We start from the raw sequence: 12157 nt of genomic DNA, 5'->3' as shown, positions 1-12157 counted from the left end.
GATGCTCTTAGAGCAATTCAGTGGAGGGGCTTTTTGCTGTCTAAAATGTCAGACTCAGTCTGGAAACCAAACAACATCTCCTTCACTCCCATAATTAGCACTACGAAGAAGAGTTAATTTGAAAAGACTCTGTACACCTACACTAACTTATAATGGGCTAAATCCATTTTCCTTCTCCAAACTGCTGCTGGGAAAGGAAAAATCAGAGGCTTTTGGAATAAACCTCACATTCTTCCAACAGCCCCTTCCATCCATCTCTCTCCATGCTTGAGTAGAGATCACCATGTCCAAATGTGTTAATCTGAACATCCAGAGTAATCCCAGGAGCATTACAAGAGGACAGGGCATTGATACTGACATGAACACACATGTATAAAAAATCCTTGCAGGAGAAAATTGTACCAAAACATTCAGATGTCAAAGCAACACAGAAAAACATATAAAACAACCTGTAAGCAACCAGTCTAGGTCTGGTTTTTTGTCTAGGGTATCGTTTTATAGAAAGAAACAACTGCTGCAAACCACAGCTTATATGACTTTTTATTAATATTTTTCTGAGGGAAGCAATTCTGTAATGTCTAAAACATCCTGAAAGCTGAGGCTGAACCTATCTACTACCATCATCTGTAGGAACAGGACTCAAACCAGGTATTTCAAGAACCCCTGACTGACCATCAGCCACCACATGGAGAGAGGAAGAAATTAATAAAACCCTGATAAAATGTGCTGCACCATTTAGTCTGACATACTCAGAAAACCTAGGAAAACTTGAGAAATTTTATCCTCTAGCAGCAAGCCAGGATACAAATTCCAGTAGTGCTACCAGCAAATACTTTTGAGTTTTGTCCCAGAATGAGAGCAGAGTTATGGTTCATTGGAGCAGTCCATGCTAATTGCCCTAAAGCTACTCAGGGTGCTGGGAGAAGCAAGCACTTGGTCTGGCCACACCAAACCACCCTCTTGAAAAGCAAAATGCACAGCCTAACTCACTCCTTATGAAAACCGGGCTCTGGCTGTCTGCAAGGCAGAAGAAATTGCCTGCATTGTCCCCACACCCACCTTGAGCTGCTGCAGGACTCCTCAACAGAGGAGAAAGAGCCTCCAGACAGGTTTTAAAGCCTGAATGGCACAGTCACAGCCACAGCAGGGATGGGAACAGTAAAAGCTGCACTAGAACATGACCAATCCACCCCTGTGGCTCCAAGCAAGGTGCCGTGGGGTGTGATCCAGGGTTCTGAGGGATCCCTGTGCCAGACAGAGCCACAGGGCATTTTGATGACTCCACACCCCAAATGGTGTTTACTACACGATCCTTTTAACTGAGCGGGGGAAATGCCAGCCGGGAGACAGAGCCTTTGGAAAAGTGGGCCCAACAACCAAAGCACCCAAACCATGTCCATGGGGAATGGCTCACTCAGGAGCAAGGTGTGAGGGGAGAGAAGGCCACCCTGTTCTGTGGGATGGAGACTGTGCTGGAAACAGCCCTCACCAGCCAGTGTGTCACCCACCAGACACTCACACCTCACAGCAAAACCAGCTGCTCCCATTGTCCTGGCACTCCGGCCAGGAAAACCTGACCATTTAGGAACGGTCAGATCTGAACTCTTTAGGAATTCATCCACAAACAAGCTGGAGGAGAATGGCACCCTACCCCATTGTGCAAAACAGACAGGACTCAAAGCATGAGCAGCCATGAACCACAGAATTGTGGCATGGGTTGGGTTGAAGGGACATTAAAGATCAGCCAGTGCCACCCCTGCCATGGCAGGGACACCCTCCACTGTCCCACTGTTCAGCCTGGCCTTGGGCACTGCCAGGGATCCAGGGGCAGCCCCAGATGTTCTGGGCACCCTGTGCCCACGGCCTGCCCACCCTCCCAGGGAACAATTCCTTCCCAATATCAATTGTAAGTCCTTTTTTTTAGTTTAAAACCGTTCCTCTTCATCTTGTTATCTGCCCATGTAAAACATCATTCTCCCTCTTTTGCAGGAGCCTCCTTTCAGAGGGAAGCTCATGAAAAGCTGCCATGAGGTGTGCCCAGAGTGTATGGAAAGCCTCTCCTCATCTCCTCCCAGGCTGAGAGCAGCCACCAACCACAGGGCTGTGAAACTTCTTATGGGCTAGAGGGAACAACATTTTGGGGTTATACAAGGCCTGTTATCGAAGTGCAGGAACAAAAGGCAGGGAAAGGGAGGCATGGAATAAGTTTGAGGAGCAGCAAGCTTTGGAAAACACAGAGATAAGGGGATAAAAGGGGATAAAGGATCTCAGGTAAGCACAGTGATCAACACACTTGTCTGGCCAAGACCTGCACATCCCCACCACTACCCATCCTGCCTTCTCACCAAACCCACCTCTCTCTCCTCTCCTTGGTAAGGGGGACTGCATGTGTGCATCCCTACAGCTCTCAGTGCCACTTTCTGGAGCTGGCACCACAAGCCCACAGGTCCCTGCAGTGCCAGGGGCACACAGGAGAGCTGGAGGTGTGAGCCTGGCCCAGGTGTGTGACCACCAGCCATGGCTGAGCCAGGAGAGCCAAGCACTGGGGACACACCGAGGCAGGCCTGCACCAACAGGGATTGGTGATTAGGCTGCTGGAAACAGTTTAAACTAAACTAAACCCAACTAATTACATATAAAAACAAATGGTTTAGTAACTAATTACAAACTACAGGGTGCTCTGCTTGACACAAAAGCAAAGCAAACAAAAGCAGCTTCTGGGAACACCACAGGCCTGAGTGGCTGGCTGAGGCATGGCTCTGCAGGCCCCGGTGTGCCCGGCTGGAGACCAGAGCAGCATGAGCACTTGCAGGGCAATGCCTCTGGAATTTCAGCTTTTATATTTTTCAAATCCTGTGCTGCATTAAGGTATAACTCTGAACTACATATATAGTGTTAGCTACTGTCTTCACATTTTGGTCAGACAACACAATCCCTCTGGGCCTGAAACTCAAGGGCACCCTACAGCCTCAGGCCCTGAAAGTATAAACAGTATAAAAAGTATAAACAAAAGTGAATTGGGAGGGAGCAAACTGGGGGTAAATGACTTCATTAGCTGAACCTGGAATTGGTGGATTAACCCCTGATATGCAAATGGACCAAACTTAATTGTGTGAAAAATAATTGTGTGAAAAACTCGTGACCATTGTCCATTTTGGGTGTAGCCTCTGGGAGGCTTCTGACTGTCCAAAATGTACCTATTGAAGGCCTTTAATAAATACTCAACTTATTCTTTTAATGTTATCCAGCCTCTGTTCTAGGCAGCCACTCCAAGGCATCATCACAGGGATGGAGGTCCAGGAGCAGCCCCTGGACAGCTTGCACAGCTCAATGATTTTTGGGGGGCTCACACTGGGTGTCTGCACTGGATGCACCTCTCTGCCTCACTCCCAGCCCACCAGAAACCACAAAATCCTGGTTATTAAAGCACCAGGCCTCAGCTAATACAGTTTTACTGACAGCAAGGCATCAGCACAGCACAGCTCTGAGATGCCACAGTGAGCTTACAACCACCTGCAAAATACTGCAGAAGTGTGCCTGCAAATCTGAGAGAAAGCTTTGCTGCTTCTGTTTGTTTTTAATTTAAAATTGCCAGTTAGAGGGCAGTAGTTCCTCGTACACCTTAAACAATGACCCAGGTGAAAGAATTATTCCTATTTTCCTCCCTAATCTTCTCCCACATCACCTGTGCAATGAGCAGACCTGGAGGAATGAGATTGATTACAACTAAGCTGGCAATAAATTAAAAAAGCATATTTCCTTTTCAAATCAGTTTCCCAATTAAATTCACACTTGTGCCTGCATGAAAGGAGGGGTTTTATTCCCACACGTGGGAATTTAAGACTTTGGAATAAGCTAAAGCAGAGAAGTCCAATAAATTTTATTAATCCGGCATTCATATGAAAAAAAAAAGCATAAGAGTTTTTGAGCTAAATGCAAAAAAGCCCTAAAACGCAGAAGATTTTCTAAGAGAGAGTGATAAGTGCACCTCAGTGTATTGAGGGTGAAAGAGATTTTTTCATAAGAGAACAAGTTCTGGAAGACAGCCAAAAACAGGACTTCCCGATGCAGTCACTGACAGAGGAACTAGGACTTGCCAGGAACAAATCCTCTTGCCCAAAATTGTAGCTCTGAAGGAGCAAACCATGCTCTGCCACCCTGGATATTAAAGACAAACCAAAATATTGAAAAGCCAAATAAAATGGAAGGGGGAAAAATGTAAGTACAGGATATGGAACTGATAATGAGGTTCCAGTAAAATATACTGGATTATATATCCCAATTCCTGCTCAAAAGCCAAACAATCCCCCATGTGAGGAGAGGGCTGTATGGACAGGAACAATGGACAACATCATAGTAGAAAAGATCCTTTCATTAGGTACTGGCACCCAAATAAAATTCTTATTTACCCAGAGTGGTCCATGGGGTGCAGTGAGATTGCAGCATCCTTTTTTCAACAATCTGTTTGTAACTGACAAAGTAAGTTAGACGTGGAAGAAATTTTGATGGCTACAAATATGTGTTGGGGAAAAAAATAACAAAAAGCAGTACAAAATTAGATTTTCTATATGTCAATCTAAGAAAACAAAAAGCCTCAACTACCTCAATTGCATTGTCTCAGCTAACGCAGGGATTACCACAGCTTCTCATGAGGATATGACCCTCTGGAAAGCAATTTAATACTTCCCTTTCTCAAATGCCAGCATATTCACACAGAACAAGATGTTCCCAGGTCTCTTTTCAATATAAGAGTAGTGGCAGTCTTCTCAATTCCTCCAACAATTTGTAACTAAGACACCTAGACAGTACAAAAAAGCATCTTAAAAGTGCTACATAAAATGCCATTCATCAATTCCTAAAAAAACCCTTAGGTTAGGCTCAAATCAATAGTGGCACTTCAGAAGTTGCCAAAACTTCTCCCATTTGTCAAAAATACAGATAAACTTCAGGGAAAAGATCTAGATCATGATGAAGGCAAAATTCAATCCCTAAAGACAATCTGTGCTCTTTTGTTCAATTCAGTTGGCAAGAAAAGTCTTACACAATACTCAAAAACTATTATTTTTGCCTCTTTTTATCTATCTTCAGCAAAAGACCCAACAGTTTAGTAACTAATTAGAAACTCCAGGCTGTTCTGCTCGACACAATGCAAAGCAAACAAAAGCAGCTTCCAGTGAAGGAGAAAATCATCAGAGCAAGGAGGTAACCCACAATAGGGAATGACACTCCATGCTTACCAACTAAATTCTACAATTTTTTTAGTTGCTTGTTGGAATTTTGTCCAAGAAAACACAGGAAAGCCGTGTCTGTATCCCTGGGAAACTTCCCCAAGAAATTTTAGATACCTGTGCAGAAAGGGTGATGAAGAAAATCCCCCAAATGGCAAAGGACCTTGAGACTGTCCCTCTTGGAGATGCCCATAGTTCAATATCATCAGGAGGTAGGCCCAAATAAGGTGGAAACAGGCAAATAGCAAAAGGGGTGGAGATAAGAATACTGATCTTAGTTACTCAGCTGTCCTGTAAAACCTGCAATGACAATTCCCTGGTGGAGTCAAAAGTCAGCCACCCTGACCCTCAATGTCACCATCAACTTCTCTGCAAGTTTTCACTATTTTCACCTGTGCATTGCTTACCATTGCCTTCATTTCATGTCAGTTTCTACCTTGAAAATTCATGTGTGACACACTTACAAACTGAACTACAAGGACAAAAATTTTACCTCATGTTATGAAGCTCTTCTTGCTCACGTGCCTTTTACACCAGGCAATGGACAAGAATCACTGAGGCTGGAAAATCCCTCCCAGCCCATGGAGTCCCAGCTGTGCCCAGTGCCCACCTTGTCCCCAGCCCAGAGCTCCGAGCGCCACCTCCAGGTGCCACCTGCAGGGCTGGGCACTCCAAGCCCCCCTGGGCAGTGCCAAGGCAGCTCCTGAGCCCCCTTTCCATGGGGAAATTCCTGCTGTGCCCACCTGAGCTGCCCTGGCCCAGCCTGAGGCCGTTCCCTCTGCTCCTGTCCCTGTTCCATGGAAGCACAGTCCGAATCTCCCCTGTGTGTCCCCCCTGGCAGGGAAAGGTTGTGGCAAAACCAAACTGGTGCTGCAGAGAGGGAAGCCCAGGATGCTGCAGTCCCTGAACGTCCACGAGCATGAGGCAAAAAGCCCTGTTCCCTTCCTCACTCACTGTCAGCTGGATGCCTTGACTTAGCTGTTATATTTTTCAAATCCTGTGCTGCTTTAGGGTATAACTCTAAGCTCCATCTAGAGTGTTAGTTCCTGTCTTCACATTTGGTCACACAGCGCCATTCCTCTGGGCCTGAAACTCAAGGACACCCTACAGCCTCAGGCCCTGAAAGTATAAACAAAAGTGAATTGAGGGGGAGCAAACTGGGGCTAAAGGACTTCATTACCTGAAGCTGTAATAGGAGGATTAACGCCTGAAATGCAAATGGTCCAAACTTTAAATTGTGTGAAAAACTCACGACCATTATCCATCTAGGGTGCAGCCTCTGGGAGGCCTCTGACTGCCCAAGATGTACCTATTGAAGGCCTTTAAAAAATACCCACTTTATTCTTTTAATGTTATCCAGCTCCTGTTCTAGGCAGCCACTCCAGGACACTGCACAGCAAAAGCTGTCCCAGACCAGGACAAGCCCTGCAGCAGCACGGGGCTGTGGTGTCACACAGGGGACACTGGCCCAGCCCTGAGCCCCAGGGACCCCAGGGCATGGGATGATTTGTCACCCAGAGCTGCTCTCCACTGCCCACCCACAGGGCTGGCCTGGGAGAGGACAGAGCCCCACTCAGTGGCACCAGCAATACCCTAAGTTTGAGCTTTCATATTTTCCAGATTCTGTACTGCATTGGTAAATGACTCTGAACTCCATATTAAGTATCAGCAGTTCTCCTCACAGCCCAGTCACACAGAACAATCTTTTTCCAGAACCAAGGACACCACTACAGCTCCAGCCCCAAAAAGTGCAAACAGCAGGGAATGGAGGGGAGCAAACTGGGAGGGTGGGACTGCAGAACCTGGTGCCGGAATTGGGCAATTAACCCCAATATGGAAATGGACCAAAACTCATCAAAGTGTGAAAACTCGTGACTCAGAGTCCATCTTGGGTCCATCTTGGGTCCATCTTAGGTGGAGCCTTGGCCACAGTTTCGTGCTGCCCATCCTCTGAGGCCTTTTAATAAATCCCTACTTTATTCCCTTAACACGGTCTAGCCTCTGCTCTAGGCATCACCAGAGGAGGACACAGCTCCCAGAGCAGGCTGCCCAGGCAGCACAAGGCCTGCAGCCCCAGGGCCTCACTTCACAAGCTCTAAATTAAAAACTACGAGCTGCTCATGTTCAATTTTAGTTCTGAAGCAGAATCACTTGTGTTTACATGGCTCGTGTCCTAAGCAATTCGGGAGCTGCCTGGCTCCTTGTGCGTTACCATGGCACTGCAGATTAGCTGAGGTGAGTGTGGATGGGAGGAGGCTGCAGAAAGTGCATTTCAGCAGCAGCTTTGCCTCCTGTTATAAATTACAAATACCGTTATTGCCTTTCACATTTATGTATTAGCTTTTGTTTTGCAAGTTATTATTCATCACAGAGATCCTGATATAGTGAAATTTGTGATTCCTTTTAGCTGCTTTTTGGTATAGTATAATCAGTCCATTTAGGTATGCACCGTATAGCTTATAGAAATACTTGGTAAATATTGAAGTAAAAATTGAAAATATAAATATAAATAGAATTATAAAATATAAATATAAGTATAATATAAATTGTAAATATAGGTATTGAAATATTTGATAAATATATCTTAGGCCATAGCATAATATTAAAATAGAAATTATCTGATGTTAAAATGCCTTTATGTAACTAACTCAGAGAATGGAGTAAGATAATTATGTGGTTCCTTGCATTTGTGGACTGAGTGGTAAAATAAGAGTGACAAAAACCAGAACCCAATTTACTGGCTCCTCGTTACCAGGGAGTGTAAAAACAACAGGATGGAACCACAAGAAGAAATAAAATATATTGCTTTAATTTAGAAGATGGCATGAAGACAAGCCAAAGGTTAAAACCAAGCAAAAGAACATCTAAACCCAAAGGAATGTTTGAATATATACATACTCAACTCAAACTCTTATGCATATACCAGCACCCCCTGCAAAGTAAAAGTATATAGAGAACATGGTTTAGGTTAATGGTGCGCTTTTAGCAAATAGCCAAGCACCCCAGCACTGGATTTTATCCCTTTTATCCCTTACTAAATTTCTAAAAACTTTGAAGATTGAGCATCATTTCTCACACCTCCTGCATTCCTCAGGCCTTCACTGAGATGACTTTAATTTAGATTACACCTAAACCATGGCTACTTGCCACCCTGGCCTCTCCTCAGGCACAGACTACTGCATGGCTCAAGGTCCGTTTTCACAAAACTGTGGTTTCGGTCATTCAGAATTTCGGTTTCAAAGTCAAAAATTTATTGGTCACGCTTCATCATCTTAATGGCTTGACATCCTCTTTCTTACACTTATTTTTCTGTAAGAGTTTTTAAGGAAAAACTCATTTATTCATCTGTCATATCATTAATTTCCTCATTCGCATGACACGCTTGTCTCTAACAGAAGACTAATCCTAGGGCTTCTTTCTAATAAAATAATACATTCTTCCTGAACTAATTTCAACTGCAGCACAATTGCTTATGAAAGATGAAAGGCAGTGAAATAAGCATTGAATGTTAAAGGTGTTTTTTTCCTATAAGGCACTCATGAATTGGAAACAACACCCAGATAATACATGTAATAATTTCTTTCTGTTTGGAAGATGGGTTTAGGTTCTCAAAGTATTATCCATTTATCTGTAATAAAATGGATCAGAGGGTCACAAATCGAGTTCCATACCTTGCTTGGTGAATAGCTTCTACCCACTCATCTCCATCAACCTCATCCTCACAACGCAGCTCCAGTGGCTTCTGCCCCTCATGGCCAAAGAGAACAGTAAAATAATGCTGCAAATTAGAACAAAGGAAAAAAGGGTTCAGAAACTCTTAAATTAAAAAGATATGTAAAATTTAAAAAATAAAAACCAACCAAACAAAAAAAATAGAAAACACAAAAAACATCCCACCCAGCAAATAAAAACCACCAGAAGATTTTATATACTCAGCCCAGGGTGTTGCCAGCCCAAAGATGTGTTTTAAGTTTTAGTCTTGAAACATGGATTGAAGTTAAAACTACCCTGAAAATATTCCCCTGTGTATCAAGGTAATAGCTTTCATGTACTTATTGCTAAGTTATTGTTCTTAAACTTCCACATCCAAGACAACAAAATACAATTCCCTAAAGGGCTCCTACAGCCAAGTACAATAACAGAACTACAGTGGGGTGTCTGCAGTTCTCCCTCACATTTTTTAACCTCAGACCTCCCTCAGCCAGCTTGGGGATCCAAGCCCGGAGCCACCACCACCTCCTCCCAAAAATACAGATTATGCACTGGCTCCAGCTTATTCCCCACCTTCCCAGAAGAACGGGGACCCTTGTCATCCATAGTACTCCCAAAACATGTTTTCCCCTCTCTCAAGAAGTCTCATCCATAACTATATGGCAACTACCTTTTTTTTTTTTTTTCCCCACAAGAATAGGCAATTCACCCAAAATGTGGCATTTCTTGCTTGAAGGCCATTGCCCTGGTGTGTTCCACAGGACTTTCAGGGTGGTTTTTGCCACTGTCAGAACGCAGCATGAGCAGATTTAGCTGGTGGGAAGGGGAGAGCCACCTTAGCTCCCACATGACAGGGATGGATATTTACAACCTTATTTTGCACAGCTTGTGTACCAACTTACAGCCAGGCAGCAAACAGGCTTCTTCCAGCTCAGATGAAAACAGGTCAGAAAATATTCTACCTAAAGACACCTTCAATTTCCACAAGTGCCCTAAACACACCCTTTAGCAATCCAGGTGTTTCACGGGCAGGAGGACGAGTGAGGGTCATAAAAACATCCGGGTGTGGGTCTGAGGGCATTCGGGAGCAATTCTGACTGAACTTGTCTGGGTCCCTCCACTGTCCTCACTGCCCAGAACTCCCCCAGCCCTCGTCCACCTCCACATCTGTGCACAAGGAACAGAAATTCCTGTCTGGGCTCCAACAGCCAAACTCGACCACTCCTACATTTGGCTTCCTTTTGGGTAACCTGAGCACAAAAAAAGGCATTCCAGGAGGAGAAATTATTCACTTGTGCATTGTATTAGTTTGTTAAACATCACTGTGAAAATAAAAAGCACTCTTCAGGCAGAAGAGCACCAGGATTACAGACAATCGCAACAGAAATGAGGCCAAATCAGAAGCAGCATTCACATTTAACAGGCTTTAACTAAATGAAGTTCAGGCTCAGACCTGTTAAGTCTTAGAAATTAAACAGCTCCGGAGCCCAAATGAGGAATAATAAATGAGTAGAAGAACAATCTTATAAGCTGTGGGGTTTCAACAGAGCATATCACTGAAACCTGAATACCATGAATAGGAAGGAAAAACCCATTAATCAGGTCCATAGGATTCTCCACAGCAGTGAAAGATAAAAACTTTTACAATAATACAGTGCAGTTGAAAATAACCTACAGCACAGTGAAAAGTGCAGCAAGATTACACACAAATGTACTCTGTTTAGAGAGTGGAATAGTCTATTTTAAAAAGCATATTTAAAGATAAATCACACTGTTCAGCACTGCATATTATGTAACAAGTTATTTGCGTTTCATAAAGCTGTTACATATAAAATTAGAATAAAGACACAAGTGCAGACAAGCACTGGATTTAATCCCATTGTGTGGGGACTCAAGTTGAAGGGAGAGACAATATCAGAGTCCTCCCTACTTTCAAAGTGCAGCAACTCAGACCTCTTTAAAGCAAGACTTGCAGTGATCTCATGTCACAGAATTTAAACTCAGAGGTGTGCAGTTACCATGGTGACAGGCACGCCAGAAACACACAGTTAGAGCAAGAAAATGCATACATTTAAACTAACTTAGAGGGCAACCACAGCAGCTCTGGACCCAATGGCAACTAAAGCTAAATAACAGGAGGCATTTGTTTTGAAATCACCTATATCTGTCAGCCCTCCAAACAGGCATGTTGCATTCAAGCATCAGGATCGGGTCTCACTTCATTTATCCAGAAATAGTCAATTCTAGACCAAGAAAAGTGCAAGAAAAATACCATAACATGACTCTAAAAAGAATCTCAAAGTCATCTTTAAATTCTCTTTTCAAAATAAATGTTGCTCATTTAAAAAACTAATGTACTACAAGAAAATAAGATGGTGTCTGTGATGCACTATTACATTCCCCAGTAAGTGATGTATGTGAGTGGGCCTGTATATATAATTACACAGAGACAATATAATTTTAGCACTGCCATACAATGCCAAACAGTTCAGCTTGCACATCACTGCAGCACAGTACAGGTAAAAAACATCCTTCTGCATACACACCATCCTCCTCCTGAAGGGAAAACAGTAAATATTTAAGCACTGTAGCACATATTTACATCAACTACCCTCATCACCATCATTATCCTGTCTGCTGGATATCAGGAACATACTTGTGTTTCAACTTCAGCTAGACAATTTTGTGGTTTATGTTTATTCTGAAAACCACTGGAATCATGGAGGGTAATATGAACAATCTGTGTTTTGACATAAAACAAATGAAGTAATTTCATTTCAAGGTGTCTCTTCTGTGTTCAGTGACACTGACACGGTGTTCATTTGCACAAAAACACCTTTGGCAGAGCTCTTGAAGGTGAAGTTGGAGGGAAAAAAAGAGGAGGGGAAGCTTCAGGTGCCTGGCACAGGTACGAAGGCATGACTGACAGCCAAGGAAGGAGCTGAGGGACATCAGGAGCACTCCTTGGCCCCTACCTGGGCTTGACCAGAGTTTCTCCCTGCAGAGAGAGGAGCAGTGAGGGAGGAGCTGATGGGTGCCTGCTGCAGAGACAAGGCTGGAGCCAGGCTCAGGCTCTGGGCGCAGAAACCCCGCACCAGAGCTGGGCTGCCCAGCAGCTCACAGCGCCACTCTGCCCTTGCAAAACTGGCCCAGGGATGGCAGCACTCAAAGCAAGGCAGCAAAGCCTCCGCAGCTCCAACATTTCCCCTTCAGAAGGG

General features: G+C 44.0%; 1 protein-coding gene across 5 annotated transcripts in view; it reads right to left on the bottom strand.

The window, feature by feature from the left end:
- Window positions 1-12157, bottom strand: part of RASGRF2 (Ras protein specific guanine nucleotide releasing factor 2) — a 121813-nt gene that overhangs the window by 77124 nt on the left and 32532 nt on the right. For all 5 annotated transcript variants that reach the window (XM_058043574.1, XM_058043575.1, XM_058043578.1 and 2 more), the window contains exon 2: window positions 8900-9006. In XM_058043574.1, the coding sequence (XP_057899557.1) occupies window positions 8900-9006 (107 nt within the window). The remainder of the gene's footprint in view (window positions 1-8899; window positions 9007-12157) is intronic.

This window comes from Melospiza georgiana, chromosome Z (assembly GCF_028018845.1).
Source record: "Melospiza georgiana isolate bMelGeo1 chromosome Z, bMelGeo1.pri, whole genome shotgun sequence".
NCBI classification, from domain to species: Eukaryota; Metazoa; Chordata; class Aves; order Passeriformes; family Passerellidae; genus Melospiza; species Melospiza georgiana.
Note: the sequence above shows the minus strand (reverse complement) of the source record. Positions and strands in the feature narration are given on the sequence as shown.